At 37.7% G+C, this 16767-nt stretch overlaps 1 protein-coding gene across 4 annotated transcripts in view; it reads right to left on the reverse strand.

Annotated features, from left to right (window-relative positions):
• Positions 1-12575, reverse strand: part of LOC108061184 (uncharacterized) — a 32436-nt gene extending 19861 nt beyond the window's left edge. Inside the window, exon 1 of one of the 4 annotated variants that reach the window (XM_070213460.1) lies at positions 12341-12575. In XM_070213460.1, the coding sequence (XP_070069561.1) occupies positions 12341-12551 (211 nt within the window). In that variant the 5' untranslated portion in view covers positions 12552-12575. Of the gene's footprint in view, positions 1-5093; positions 5278-12340 lie in introns of those variants that run through there. The other 3 variants (XM_070213463.1, XM_070213465.1, XM_070213466.1) reach the window with 3 other exon arrangements.
• Positions 12576-16767: the final 4192 nt, after the last annotated feature.

Below are 16767 nucleotides of genomic sequence, written 5' to 3' on the forward strand. Positions count from 1 at the left end.
TAGTCCAATCCATGATAAACTAGCATTTGTTTCTGTTTCTTTCATAGGTTCCGTTCTCAGTTGAGTCCTTTTATTTTGTTTTTGTGCTGCGTGTTCCGTTCTCCGCTCGACTTTTTATTGATTATGTGTTGTTCCTGTTCATGGAATTCCCTTCGCTGTCAGGAGTGCCCCTCCCTTACTCATAAGACCGCCTCAGGGAAAAGTTTGACTTTGGTATCCGGAAGTCATTTGCTTTTTGCTGCTCGTCCTGTGGCTTCTGCCTAATTGGTAGCTCATAACTTGCTGATAGCAACGGGTATATATGAATTTTTTATTCGACTTATATTAAATTTAAGTTAAAGTTTAAATTGTGCAGAATAATTCGTAATTATCAATGTCGATTAATTCAATTTAAATTTATTTAGCCCACTTTATCATCATGCTCTGTAAAGTGATTTTGACGCTTTATTTACGACCATCAATTATTCAGAAGGATAAATAATGACATTTCTGTTTCAGCAATTAGTTGGGCACTCCGAAATAATCCATGAATATTTATTCTGTTTTCCAAGCTAATTTCGCCACAACAAAGCAGAGAATAAATTTGGATGGTATTTCTTGTGCAGCTGGCCAAATCCCCAACTCAGGTGCATCCACATTTGAAAGGCTTTCATTTTTGCGGCTCTAACTGGCAGGCGAGCTCGAGGGATCCAATGTGATTTACATGTGTCTAAGCCGCCTTCGTTTCCCAAACCCCCGTTCACCGCAGATGTCATGCAGTGGGGCTTAGCTATGTGAGATGACCCTGCCACAGACCCCAACTATCTTGCCCCGCTTCTCTCCTGGTTGCATGCAACATTACTGCATTTTGGACTGCGGCAAACAAACACGCAACTTGCCACTAAGTGCTTGGCAAAAACAAAGTTAATCAACCAAAGAAATGCACTATGAAACCACAATGGTGCACTACGAAAAAATATATATTTATTTAGAGATTTTTGTAAAATTTAATTTTATTTTAATTATTAAGTAATTTTGGGACTGGATTACTTTTTTTTTTCATAGCTTTTCATAGCATAACAAATTCTAAAACAAAGCATTTTTTTTTCGATTTTTTTCTACAAATAGAAAAAGGGATGCTGTATATTTTAAATAGATTTTTAATAAAATATTATTTTATTTTCTTTCTCTATGGACTTAGTTTTAATGATCCACTTTGGTTATGTTTTGTATCCCTCTTTGATGGCTTTTCTAGATTATTCCCCATAGATTTGATTTAGTGCTTTATCGAAGGGAGGAGCCGTAATAAGCCCATAAACAATTTGGCCAAGTGGCAGGAACTTTAGCCCCTGATCCAAATGAAATTCTATGCTTCATAAATTTAAATGAATTCCGTTTTCATGGCCCACTCGAGTGCTCCTCGAGGTAGAAAGTGTCGCCGTCGCCGTCGCCATTTTCCACCCATTGTGAATCTTTAGTTGGCTTTTAAGTTACCCGTTATGAGCTGCTTAACGTGTGCATAAATTTACTCGGTGGCATAGCCCCCAACCTTTTAGTTTTATTTTGCTGTGCGTTTGAGCTGCTCGTAACTTCCACCGTTCTGTGTTTTTCCTTGTTGTTTTCTCTTCAGGAAGTTGGTGCTTGGCACGTGATTGTGTCTAGCTATTTTCACAACTAAAATTCCCTCGGCACTGTGCTACCCATTCACTTCAATTCCGTTTTTATTGAGTTGAGTTGGTTTAACTAGGCAAATGTTATCTTAATTGTTAGTTATACAGTTTGTCTTCCTGATTTACCCATCATTTAACTGGAAATGGAAACGGTGTTCCATAATTTATGACATTCATTTAGACATTGTCTAGTTTGGCTATTAAATTTGCCTGCGATGACAGTCACAACGTGACTCTGTCAGCTGAGAAGCAAGGGGTGCATTCGAAATGGTGGTGTTCAGTCTAGATAAGGAAGTAAATATTTCATTTGTATTGGTAGAAAATCAAGTTCTTAAAATATTTTATAATTTTTTTACGGATATTTTAGTCCTAAAATTATAAAAAAACCTTTATTATAAGTATTTATATTTAATTTATTTCCCATTTCTGAAGGAAAACATTTTTAGTACCCCTCAAGGTCAAACAGGGGTCTTGAAACCCCAAATACTCATCGAGTAACTTTTCCATGACTAACGCTCACATGACAACTCCTTAAAAACGCAGACTTTCCCCCGAAAACACCCGGCCATCATGTGTCCAAGCTGTCAATCCAGAGAGATGATAAAAAACTAGACTTTGGCTTCTGCTTTGATTTTGATAAGGGCCCGTCACAGATAGCCGATTGATGGGCAGCGAAACTACGAGCTATTGGCGGTGGATGGACGGAGTGGACTAAGGCCCATCTATCAGGCAGTAAATACCAATCAAATCCCAGGGTATTCACGATGTCAGTAGCAGGGCCAATGAAAGATTATTTTGGCCCATTTACAATATGGAATTTAAAATTCCATTAACGCCAGTCACCAGAAAAAAATACAAAAATTGGCATCGGGGAAAAGGGAAAATTGCAAGTAAATCTGTGTCAGCATTTTAGCTTTGCCTGCATCAGTTTCAATTTTCGCAGCTGTTTTCGTCACTTTATGGCCAACATTTCGGAGGGGAAAGTGCGGAATAATGAAGGGAAATGCCCTGCACAAAGGAACAGAACATAAATAACGACGTCATACCATTTCCGAGCACATAAAATTGAAAAATGCTGTGCAAATTACGTGTAAATACCAAACAGCAGCCGAAACCAGCAGCGAAATCGCAATGAAAATACGCGTAAATGTTGTGGCCGGAAACTGTTTATGCTTCTGTGTGTGTGTGCTCTTCCTCCCCGTTTGTCTGGCTGCCTGCGAGTGTGAGTGTGTGCGTTTTGGCCATGTTTGTATGAAGAAGAAGCAGAAGGAGAAACTGCATTGAGGTTTATGGCGACAGTTGCTGATTATTCTCGCATTCGGACGTGCTGCAAACTTTTATGGTAAACAAAGTTTCACTTTTTATTTATCTACGGTTATAAAACCTACAGCATATACATGTATAACAAATTACTTCTTGGCGGTTCAGTTTAGGCACCAAACTTAGATACATTTGCAAAAATAATAAAATGAATTTGCGGGTACATTTTTTAGAATTCGTGAATAGAAAAACCACAGTTAAAGACAACAAATCCATACGAGTTTTGGACATGGTCCTTTATATGTTCTTCTTCTTCCAAAGAATTCGAGGTCTCATATTGTCAAAGAGTTAATCTATGGTCTTAAGTAGATAGGACTAACAATTGTGAAATCTTGGGTATATTGGTTCCTCTTGTTCTGACAAGAATTTTGGTTGATTTTGTTTAATAAAAAAACACGAGTCAGATATGAGTAAAACGATGCCGATGCCTACGATTCTACGATGCCACGATTCCAGATTTGACAGTTGGAATCGGCATCGCCGAGTAGTAATCGAGTATATTTTTACTTACTCGTGCAGGTCTCTATTATACATATATAGATTTTTTTTATTTAATATATTCGTCCATAAAGTGAATATTTCTTATTGTTTACTTCTGGCAAATATAATTTATTTTACTTCCTAAATTTTGATCTACTTGGAAAATTAAATTTTTTATGGAATATCTTATAGGAATTAACGGAATATAATAATTTTTTTGCGGAGGGTTATATGGAGCTAGGCTAGCCCTTTGCGTTCTGAAAGCAAATTGATTGTCCGCAGGGTTATAGCGAGGGAGATGGGCATTTTGCTCCTTTTTAGATCCCAGCCAGTACGAAGTATTTTCCTTGAGTCCGATAAAATCCAGATCTCTCATGATGGGAATCGCCAAATATCCTCCCATTTCTTGGCAGGCTTTGTCAGCTTCAGTAGAATTTTTCTTCTCATTGTGTTCGACATAGTAGAAATTTGATCCAAACCGCTTAAAAGTGGGAATGGGTTTGACTTCCTGACTTCTGGCTGGAGTATCCTGCATTCTGGATAGAGTGTTCTGAATGGCCGTTAGATGGATTTCCAGTCTGTCCAGCTTCGAATGGGTTTGATGTAAGCTAGTCTTCAGTGTAGCAATGTGATCGTAGAGGGGCGCCAGAGCGGATAGGCAAAAAACGCCGCATTGATTGGGGTCATCTTCAAGACGGCACACGGAACTCGTACTATCTTGGGAGTCTGCCGGGGATCCATAAAGGTCCAGTGCCAGAAATGTGAATAGCAAATATGATAGAGACTTGAACATTCTAATAGTTTAACCACGGACTTCAAACGACTGACTGACTCTGACTTTATTCACTGCCTCTTAAACAGGCTCGCAGTCTTGTTGATAAGCTGAATTAACTTAGAAAAACCGCTATGACTCATTAAATCGAAATGTGATAAGAGATATTCGTTAGAAGTCTACATAAAATCTTCAACAGATAACCTTCTAACCTTCTTCATTATAAGCACATTTCCATTTAGTACAACGAATAACAAACAAGCATTAAATGAGTCATCATTCATATTTTCCAGCTCATTGAATCAATTTAATTTCAATTAACCCACACGGAAAATGTGCAAAATCAAACTGCACATAATTAACTTTAAATTACCCACCCAACATCACCCATCGAACTTATTGAATCATTATTAATTTCCATTTGCGCCACATCCTTTGTTAATTTTCCCACAATTTAACCAGGACATTTGCTATTTGCATAAGATCTGACCACAATAAAGTGGCTCATATATGCAATTACGGTGCGCAAACATAAAAACTTGTTAGCCATTGGCAAGAGCCAAAATGCTGATGTATAAATAATTCCCTACCATTACGGGTGTGCTGACACAAGTGGCCGTAACCTCCATAACCTCCCATAACAAACAGGCATCTATAAGCTATATGGTATGGTATATGCGTCCCCTTTCTCTAGATACCCACGATGGCAAATGGCCAAGAGCACGCACAAAATTCGAGAGGCGAAGAACATTTTCACAAATTATACGAAATTGGTTTGCACTTAGAGGCGGCATAAGGCAAATATGGGGGGTAAACCGAATATACCGAATATATATATCGGAGTAAATGTACACTTGTGGCACTCCACTCACTCATATAGTCGCATTTCAGGGGCTCCGGGGGGCACTCGTTGAGCTTCTTGAGCCAGTGCATCAGGGTGGATAACTTGGTGCGTTTTGTATTAGTTCTTTCGCAATCGAGAACGGTTGGCTCGAAGTCCATGCTCAGCTTAAATTGGCCCATCTCCCAGGCTTTCTGCACTGCATTCTGACACATTCTGCGGTTCTTCGATTCTTCGCGTCTCCCAGCAAACTGAGCAAGAAACACAATTTTTCCAGGTGTCTTCAACTTTCCGCATTGCCTCGCCATAAATTAGCCTTAAAATAGCTTTTTGTCTAAAGCCTTTTTCGGTTATGATCGCCTGATATGAAACCACCACGTTACTTGTCACTCAAATCAACTGCGTTTCACTCTGTCCGCTTTCATTGTCGAGCGACAAAATAAAATCCCAAACTAATTTTTACTGTCATTATTCACACAAAGCGCTGAAATCAAGACCCAGACAAAGGGGGTGAGTGAAAATTTATGGTGCTGCCGTTGACACATCTTTTGGGACCCGAAAAATTACAGCCCCCACAACAGTAAAAAATCAAAAATTGAGAAATTTATTATGCAAAAATGGTTGAGGCTGAAGGAAATGTTTTTTAGAGATACCTACATAAGCCACTATATTTTTTTCCCAGCACCATAAATCACCATAATCAATCAATGGGATAGAAATTTATATTCACTTTTAAATTTAATTTAGCCTTGCCGTCAACAGCAAGCAGTAAATCAAAAATGATATCATAACTAATGAAAACTAAATAATATTTTTATCGTTGTATTTAAAACTAAATTAATTAAAATTAAATTAAATCAATTATAAAAATAGTGCAAAAGGATGGAAACAAATAAATTTTTAGAAATAAAAGCGAAAGTTAATAAAAATCAATGAGAAAGAATATTTAAAACTGATTAAAGTTTTATCATAGAAGTTTTTAAGGAATCAAATTGTTTGATGATTTTTTTAATCTTTTCCAGACTCCGTTTTTTCTATCAATTTATCACCCAAAGTCGTTCCCTATTTTTTTGTGTTTGAGCTGGCGTCATAAATTGCAAATTTGTATGGCAAAATATATGCGGCAATGTCCTTAACAGGCCAAACACACCCACTCCGGCACCCCTCAAATCGGTGTGTGGTTCTTTCGAGTTGGTCAACTACTGCTAATTATGGCCATTATTTATGTGCTTGTTTTTGAAATTTGTCAATTTCCGCAGTAATTTGCGACTAATTTTTTTATTGGCCAACCAAATAGGAAGCCAGCAAAGCCGCAAAAAGCAATTAGAGAAAGAGATGGTGAAAGGATGTGGATGTGGTCTGTGATTATTTTTTCTGTTACGGTTTGAGGGTCCTTCATCGATTTCTAGGGCTATTAAAATGAATATGAATCTGTTTGGACCGTCGTGAAGTATTTATTTGTTCGAAATTGACCAAAAAAACCATTAATCTCGCTTAACGACTGCAACAAATCAATTATTCCCACAAGAACTGAACCCTGCCCTTTGGCGCCGGGAACTAATTCCGGTGTCCTTGGGCCTGCGGCCAGGCTCATTAGAATGGCTTATCACTCGGCGAAGTGATGAATGTCGAAACTTTGGCGCAAAACCAACAAATTGTGAGACACATTTTCCGGAAAATCGTGGGGGCGAAAGCGAGTGGAAAGCTTTTAAGAGCGCCGCCGCCCTCGCTTCACTGTCAGCGATTTTTCATCCCAACAGCTTCGCATTCATCTCTAATATGCCTTCTATATACGTATACACTCTGGTATGTATTTCCTTCTGCGAGGGGCTGCAACATGAAAACTCAATTTCGTTTCGGCTTTCCCTGCATCGTGTTGGTTATTGCATTTGCATGCCGCACAAAAAGGGAAAAGCATAAATAATTAAATAAATTAGAAGCATCGGTGGCTGGGAAAGCCTCTTCTCTCGGCTTAGGGATTCTCCCAAGCAACTAAGAACTTTCCCAGCTTATTTTTGCATGACACAATTTCGAGGCAATTTCAAGACATTTTCCGGCTTGGCTTAAAACTCATTGAAGCCTTCAAGTTTTTGGGTTAATCGTTGAAATGGAAACTTTCTTGAGGGCAAACTATGGAGTTTACTTTTTACACAGAGGAAAACTTTATAACTGCTCAACTCCATTCCCTAATTTTTTCATAATTATTATTGGGGATAATAAAAAATAGTAGGTTTCTGTAATAAATTCCTCTCTGATTGATTAAAAATAAAATATTGATTTTAAACTTTAGACTTCACAGTAATGAAATTGAATTCTGCTTATTCAATTTATAATTTAAAATGACTCATTTATATGAGGTAATTTTTGTTGCTTGAATATTTGGTCATGCATATCCATCTGCGAAAATATTCACTATTACGAGACCTACATTTTATGCACCCCAAAGTCCGACTTTTATTTACGTGACTTTCAATTGAATACGGAATAGCGAAAGAGGGAAAGTTGAGGAGGTAGTTTTCCGCCAAGAGGAGAGCATTCCTTGGCATTCATTTCATTTGCCCGTTCCTTCATCATTCTTCCAAGCCAAGAAGAGGAAAATCGAGGTACCCCAGCGATTGGGGGCGTGGCCGGCCCATAAATTCCACGTGAGCGTGTGGTGCAGTGTGGCTCTTCGGCGGAATCCGCCATCGTAAATGTAGACATTTGGTGGCTGCGATGGCTGAAAAAGGGTTTTATGGAGTCCTTAGCCCGGGCTTCAGCGAAATGCCGCGGCATATGCATTAAAGATTTTTATTGTTAGAATAAACGTACTTATATAAAAAAGTATCCAGCATATTTCTTTATGGGATTTTTGCTTTTCGCATAAATCAGAGCGTGAAGATTGAGGGCCGCAAAGTGGATTAGGTAAGGGAAACGTGAAGGAATTGTGAAGAGTTGGCTAAGCTACTTAAGTGCTTAATAGGGCATGAAATCGAAGGAGAAGAAGATCCTAGGAAAAACCGCAAGTGGCCAAAAAAAAATAAACAAGAGGGAAAATATTTATGGTTTTTTATGTTTAAACTTATCCACTTAAATATAATTATTATTAGAATATATTTTGAAGCTTAAGGACAAATTGATTTAAGGATTAATTTACAGAAAATTTAAAATTTGAATAATATTCCTAGGAACTATTTTGAACTGTAGTTGAAAATAGTTATCGTATCAATTTATCTTAGCTCCCCCACCCCATATTTTAAGCCATCTTAGTTCAGGTTTATGTATATTGAATAGCTTACGAATGCTCTTATTCCATCTGATCCTTAAATCCTCTTGCATTTGGCTGCCAGCCACTAAACAAAATTTATCCCCCATTGAGATTTAATCCGACTTGCCATCAAATACGAATGACAGCAGCCTTTGGCTGCCCAGCTGTAACTATACTATATAGTATACATACTATAGGTATAGATAAAAGCCCACTAGGATATATACGCTTGCCTCCTGAGTCAGCTGTAATGAGCTTGACCTTAGCCCTTGTCACTGGCAATAGCTGCCAAAAGATTCAATTCTTTTTTCCGACCTCTGCTGTAAAAGTCCAAGGCTAAGACGGGGTCCGCCAAATAAAAAAAATAATATTATCAATTGCCGGAGTTGGCTGTGACTGTGGCCCAACTGCAGTGGCAGCCGCAAATTACCACGTGGATGTCGGCAGAGTCATAAATTTTGATAAATGAAGTGGTCTGCCATGTCGCCAGCTACTTATCAGCGTTGTCATTGTCCAGGTGGATTCTGTCCTCTGCGTCCTACCCCGAAATCCCCACCCACACACAGGATTCAACCATTTGGCAGGCTTCCAATGACTGTTGCTCGTGTTCTGCACAGAAAAAAAAGGGATATGAAATAAGGTCATTTCTACCATAGTTCATGGCAATAAAAAGCGTATCAAGTCAAATTGATGATTCAAACCTATCAACTTGATATTTTATCATTTCACAAAAGTTGTAAAAATACCAAATATTATTTTTTAACAAATATTGTAAAATAAGATAAACATAATCTTTATTCATATCAAAATGATATGAACAACTTGATCTTTAAAAAATATCAAATTAACCTGCACATATCAATCTTATATTTCTAAAAATATGTACCCTGACCCGAAAGGGTTGGTAAGCCGTTCAGGGGATTCCTCTATATTGCCAGCACTCGAGGGCATTCAAGTTTCGTTGTTGTCCACTCGAATTCTTTCCTTCTAGTTGGCTTTTCAATTTACTGTGGGTTAGCTTTTCGCAATTTCGCATTGTTATGCAGTGCTATTTGTACTCTTACTCCTTTCGTTCTCACCGCTATATTTTTCTTTTTTCGCTGCCCCCACGAATGTTGCTCATGCATATGCAACAGCTCCTGGAAACGCTGCATAAATCATACGCAGCGTTGCCCCGTCTGTTTCTGTTGCCTACTTTGCGGGAGAAGGACGTTCATATTGACTTTTTCTAGCCGGCTGGGCAAATATTAATTAACCATCCTCGGAGAGAGTGACGTCCTCTATTAAATTCCAGCCACAAAACCGTTCAGTGGGTCAGATTAACGACATGTATCCATATATCCATCGCCCGTCTCAAGTCTCGTACTTTGTGGGTCACTTTGAGCATAATTATAATTACGAGCAAGTGTGCTTACAACATTTTCCAGCTTGCTGCAGTTGCTCGCTTGACGTTTTTGTTATAGTTTGTGGGCTCAATTGGGTGCTCTGGGTGTTTTGCCTTTCTTGCCGGCGATGGGACCATAAATTTTAAATTAAGTTGCACTGCCGTCGGCGTACTTTATTGTTGTTGTTCTCGGCTTTGCGTTACTTTATTTGCGAAATATACGGCAGCGTTGACAGCTGCAAAAGCTGCAACTGGCGCTTGCCTAATTGTGAGCGATGAGAATGGGATATTTACTGTAGCTACCGAAAATCCATAAGAGTTCAAAAGCATTGAAAACTATTAAAAGAAAGATACATACTTTCTGTAAAATTTGTATCTTTTTTTATTTTTATTTTAATCAGAAAGCGAAGTAGGAAGTGAGAAAATTGGGGTGAATCATTTTCGCACAGAAATGTTCGATTCCTAAAAATTCTGGATCTAAAAAATCTACTTAACTTGAACTCATCTCTTTGGTATTAAATAAAAATTTATACATTGCTAAAAAATAAAATTAATGTGTTTATTTAAATTTAATATTTATTATAATTTAATTTCTTTGGTATTTTTTCATTTTCATTTTTTTATTTTTAATATTGTCATTTGAGAGGTATTCAGTTTAAGAGAAAGCTTAGTTTTTGATGATGAATTTAAATTTATAAACTAAAAACGTGTTTACTAATGTAAAATAGATTCCCTATTTTCTTTTTTTAATTTGAATTTCAATATTTATTTTTATCGTGACTACCAATCCATAACTTATGCCGTCTCCTTCCTTGTTTTGCGATTACTTGTCCCACACTTTCGATGCATTCTATTTCGGTTGCATGCAAATCTAATTCTGGCATCTATAATAAAAACTCTTAAGCTCGCTGGGGTCTTTCTTCTGTATCGCGTTGTTTGCAATCAGCGCTGACAAATTGCCAATCGATTTTGATGCGCCAGACATCGACGTCGGCCTCTGTCAACCATTCCCCCCGCGCCGCAGCCCTTTTCCTTAGCGTTTCTTTAAAATCGAAAAAATTTCTGTTTGCGTTTTGATGATTGCCGAAGACAATGAAATGACAATCAAAGTCACGTGCCGCCCAACGCCAGCTGCAAAAAATTGCATGCAAATTTGTGCGAAAGAGGAAAATGAAAAAAAAGGGGCGGAAAGGGACGAAGGGGGTTGGGAGGTTGAAAAATCCAAGGTGAAAATAAGTATCATTCGAGAATGATTCGTTTTGATTGCCAGGGACAAATGCTTCGATGCCAGCCCTCCTTGGGAATTCAAAAATGCAGAGCCCTTTGTAACAACCATAACAACTGCATGCCAACATCTTGTCTCCACACGCTCATTAGCCCATTAATGCCAAATGCTTACACAAGACATTTTCCCAGACCTCAGCTCTTGTTCTTATACAATGTAGGATTAACCCCTAGCACCCGTTTTGAAATATGCCTACACCCAGAAAAAAAAATGACCTAAAATGTCAAAAAATGGCCTGGAATTTAGGTAAAATTGGCCTTAAACTGGAGCTAAGTCCTTGAATGGCCTAAAATTTAGGATTATATGACCTAAAATGTTAGGCCATTAATGGCCTAAAATGGGGTAATTTTTGACCTAAATTTTAGGTAATTGGCTGCCTTAAAATATGAGAAAACCCCTATCCAAAATTTTAGGCTTTCTTTGGCCTAAAAACTTGTACTGAAAAATGTTTCATATTATAAAGTAAATACAGAGAAATTTATAGCTAACTCGAGGTCAATGTCGGCTTAGTCTTCAAGAAGTCGTCATTATTCCAACACACAAAAACGAGCGAAGAGGCTTCACTGTTTAGCAGTGAAATCGCTGTTTTATTCAACGATCGAAGTGGGTTACCATGCAAGCCGCGCTATAACTGGTTGGGAATTATAGCGTCGCTAGAACGGTATCAGAGTTCCGTGCAAATTTATTTAGGTAAAGTGCATTAATTTTAAGGCCCACGATGACCTAAAATATTAGGCTATACGGGACCTAAATAGTAGGGCAAATATACCAAAAATTTAAATTTTTAGGCAGTACATGACCTAAAAAGGAACTTTTAGTCCATTTAAAATGTTTTAGGCTATGCATGACCTAAAATGTTGTCCATCATTTTTCTGGGTGTAGAAAATCAGACAATGCATTGAGGCATCATGTCTTTAAACCCTTTTTATGTATTCGACTTTATTCTACAAATTATTTAAAATATTAAAAAATAAAGAATATAATACTTAAAAAGTTTTGAAAACATTAGGACTTACAATAAATTGTAAACATCACTAAAAACGTTGAAGATTTTTTATCTAGAATAAATATAGGAATATTATCTTGACCCATTAATCAAATATCTCAGAATCCTTTGAGATATTTTTGAAAAACATTTAAAATCAAAACAGATATTCAAGATATTAACTTTTAAATACCCAAAAACGCCAGTAAGCCCAGGAAGATTACATGAATTGTGTAACCCACCACACAAGGTTTCATCACATACAAAAATTAACAGACTGAATTGAAACAAATCCTCTGAAATATTCAGCTGCACAAGGGAGCTTGGGTGTCAGGGGGTTAAGCTGATTGAGGCAATCGAATGACCCCGGGACTCACCTTTATTGCCGGGTCCGTTGGCCGTTTGCAGCGAGGACATCGGGATGGCCAGGCAGTTGCGCGGCAGAGGCGGAACGGCGAGCGCCAGGTCCTGTGGCGGTTCGGAGCGCGGACACGGCGTATACGCAATCTTGCTGCCGCGTCCGGGAGTTGGACTAACGCGGGCATGCCGCCCCCCCGTCACCGCTCCCCCGCTGCCCCGATCGCTCATCTTGCTCGCTCACTTTAGTGGCAAATTAAATGCATTTTCCTTTGCACCTGCAGCAGCCTTGGTTGCGTTGCTTTTCCGGGCTTACAGCTTATGGCATCTCTATAGAGTGCGTCAATATCCAGGCACTTTATGCTAATGCTAATGCACGGATTGCAAATGTCCCCGGGTTATGGTGGCTTTTATTTCCACCCCCTTTCATACACACACCTGAACTAGTGAACCAGTGAATAGTGCATTCAATTGGCTTTCAGGTGACCGTGAGCAAGGCTAAGGATGCGGCAAGGACGCAATCGAAACTCTAGCTAGTCCACACAACTTCACGTGCCACTGCAGCAGCAGCTGTAAGAGTCACACGAGCCACACGAACCACACGAGCCACTCGAGAGCCACAGACAACACAACCGATATCGGAAAAGTGCGACCGCGCGACTTGCACCACTCGATGTCCTGCTGTCGACTGAGCGGAAAAGTGGCAAGTGGCAGGAGGCAAGCGACAGCTTCTCGTGCGGGCAAGCATAAAAATAACACGATGCCAAAATGCCGACGACAAACAGCAGCACTAGCAGCAGCTACAACGACAACGACAAAGGCCGAAGCGCAGCGAAATCAAAACAAACAAAATACAACGCGGCATATGCCAGACCTCGTGCTCAGCCCACAAGAACCACCCATCCCTCCTCCTCCTTTTTCCCCTTGAAAAACAACCCACCCATCCGCCCATCCACCCAACTCCCACCGCAGATTTGTACTTTCTCTCCGCGGGAGCATCTTTATTGTCGCTGTAGCGCGTTTCTGGTTGCATTGAGCGAGCTTTCCACTTCCTGCTGGCGTAAAGCTTGCGGCCTTGCGCTGTTTTCATTCACAAAAATATTCGGGGAGAGTTGCCAGATCGGAGGAAGAAAATAACAGGGCATAGGCGGCGTATGAGTGATTTTCGTTTGGGGAATATTAATATATATATTTTATGTATGATGGATTTGTGAAAGAGAAAAGTTATTCGCCATAAAGGATAATGAATCGATAAGATAACAACTTTGCTTTTATTTTAGATCTTTTTTTATTTTTATCTTTTAGGCCTAGTACTCACTTCAACCAAAAAGGCAACGAAACGAAAATTTCTATACAAAAATGACAGGCGGAAAATTTTGTGATCAAAACTTTGTATGGAGATTTTCATTTCGTAGGCTTTTCGATTGAAGTGAGTACTAGGCCTTAATAAATTCGGTGATTGAGAGAATATAATTATTGAGTAATAGTTTCAAAAAAAGAAAATTCCAACAAAATTTGTTAGCATTTAAATATTTATCTTATATTTTTTAATAGCTTAAAGTATATTTTCTAACCTTGGTTTAAGTATCGTATGAGTAATATTTTGTGTAGGTGTATATAAGGCATTTGTGTCCTAGAAAATATAGCAAAGATTTGGAACTTGCCTTAATAAATTAGCAAGTACATGTAGAAAGGCGAATAGCTCTTTTACTTACAGCTGTAGGTAATAAAAACCTACGCCATCAACAAGCTTTAAGAATAGTAAGGACACTTTAGAAACAGATTCAGGACCCCAAAGACACCACGCTTATGAAACTTCACAAGCTTTTCCTCGAACCCCATGGTGAAAAGCACATTTTGATTTGTTCCTGAAAATGTTTTTAACCACAATTCATTTCCATATGTAACTTATACCTGTAAAGAAAAAATAAATAACAACCACATGATTTAAATTGTATATTCTGTTTTTGTCTTTATTTAGTTTTTTTTTGTTTTTGCCTGTTAAGTAGAATAGAATTATTAAAATTGTTTTATATTCGTTTCGTTTTTGTCTGGTTTTGTTTTCCGATTACACAGATTTACGTGTTAGTTAATGGATTTAGTTTTGCATTTGATTTTTTATTTGCTATGCAGATTTCTTTTGGGTAGTGGCGATACCCTAATACTTGTCATCTTGCCCGCCGGATTGTTCTATTTAATCATGTCTCAAGGTTGGTTGGTATAAACAGTTTTATAGTCTGCCTCTTGGAAATTCATATTCGATAAGTTTAATTACAATTTAGAGCTTAGAAGTTACAGTTCATATATAGAGTCAGTTGTTTGTCCTATGGATGAAATTTCGTTTCTGGTTTTGATTAGGTGATCTTGCATGGCTATAGTTATGCCCTTCTGCCGCACAGTTGCACTCTCATTTTGGTAGGTAAAGCTTTGGATATTTCGTATTTCGATATATAATGTTTAACATTTCGCTTGCTTAAAATTAGAACATTTTGGTATTTCCTCAAATTTGAATCGATGTATCAGAGCGCTGTAGCTGTTATGTTTTTTATTTCGACTCTTCTTTTTGAATAATACGTATACTATCCGCAGTCCACAACAAATGTGTTTTGCAAAAAACCCGAAAATGTGTTCAGTGTATGTGTGGTGTGGGAGTATAGGTGTATTGATAGTTCAAACAACTAGTATACTTTTCGGCTGCCAAAGAAATGCAATAGAAAAATAATCTAACTTAAATATTTAAAATATATACAACTTTTTCCCGATAGATACAAATACAATAAAAATTAAATGTATAAAAAATAAAACCAGTTTTAATTATCACTTAATTTATACATTTATTTATTTTCTAGGCGCAATAATTTCTAATAAATATGTGTATAGCCTCTAATATCCGTATATACCATTTATAATTTGAGTTCATTCAAGGCCTACGTTTGCATTTTACGCTTTTAATCTATGACAAGACTAACATCCATATTTTAAGTACCGAAATATACGTTTATTCGAGGAAAATATCTTTATGGCTTGGCTACAATATTACTTTTGTGGGAATCGGTTATTCTCATAGACATTCAGTGCAGTTCCGAATCAAATTGAGGAGAGTGAGTGCAGGAACGGGCCTTCTACTTGCCTGGCTTATAGGTACACATGGTTATGGTATATTGGACATCAAGAATAACTTGCACATTCGCTATACATATATTTTAGGCTTTCTTCTTTACGATGAAATCTCTTAATTGGTGGTTTTAGTGCATACATTCAATGTATAACTTGTTAAATTCTTATCGGATTATATAGTGTGGGGCATATATCTCTCAAATCGGGTAGCTTCCGTTTCCAGTTCCAGTCGTCGTTGGCTGGCCGCAGTTCAACCAATGGAATCCCTGGCAATCCGCTGGCTGTACTTAATCTATAAATCAACTTGACTCGCGGAGCTCATGGATCTTGGTTGAGATCAAGATCCAATACAGTGGATAGCATATCCTTGGGGGCCGAATCGGGGATGATTGAGCGTTGTGTCTGTGAGAATATGTAAGCCAATCCAGGAATTTTGGGTTAAAAGAAAACGACAATTTTGGTTTTTGTTTCGAGGTTTTTAAAATGTTTGTGTATTTTTTCAAAGAAATTTCTGTATGTTCTGGTTTCGCTTGTTCATGCTTTTAGTTTTTCTTCATCGGTTTTTGCAATTTTTACAATATTCGTAAATATAACTTGTATATAGCTTTATTTATATATTTATATATATATGTTTGCATATATAGATAGAGGCGCGAGTTCTTTGTTTTGTTTCTTTGCCTGTCGAAATATTGTAATTTGCTAAACACTTTTAGCATATTTTAACAAGTTTGTTTTCGGTTTCTTACTTTCCATTTCTTTGACTGCCTTCTGCTTTGCAAACGAAGATAAATATTTATGCAAGTTTTGATTTGGAAATTGAGAAACTCAGAGAATCCAGTCTCCAATGCCACAACTGACGCACTTCAGCAACCAATTTGAATTGGAAATGTCCTATCATTTGACATTCATGAAACTGGACAATTTTGAGAGCCTACTTTCGAGGGAAAGAGACCGTTCAAAGAGTTAACATTGTCAGTTAGATTTAACTATTTTTTTAGATTTAGAAAAATTCGTCTGTCATTTGATTCGAGTTAAATTTTGCCTGCAATTCATTGGGATTTCAATATAGGTTCATTTCTTTAAAACATTGCACAAATTTCGCTACAAAATGTTTTCTTCTTTTTATTTTGTTTGTTAAAAAAAGTTATAGAAAAGTGTTGTTTTTTTTTTGTTAATTTTTCATGTTTTATCATTAGCGCAAATGGTGTTTTTGTTCAAATTTTGTCGTTGCCCTTCAGAGCCTTTTTGTCCAAAGTCAAGCAAACAAAAGGAATTTATAAAACTCGACTTAATATTATAACGTAGAAAACACGCAGAGTTGTTGTTGCCT

The sequence above is a fragment of the Drosophila takahashii genome, chromosome 2R, assembly GCF_030179915.1.
Source record: "Drosophila takahashii strain IR98-3 E-12201 chromosome 2R, DtakHiC1v2, whole genome shotgun sequence".
In the NCBI taxonomy this organism is placed as follows: Eukaryota; Metazoa; Arthropoda; class Insecta; order Diptera; family Drosophilidae; genus Drosophila; species Drosophila takahashii.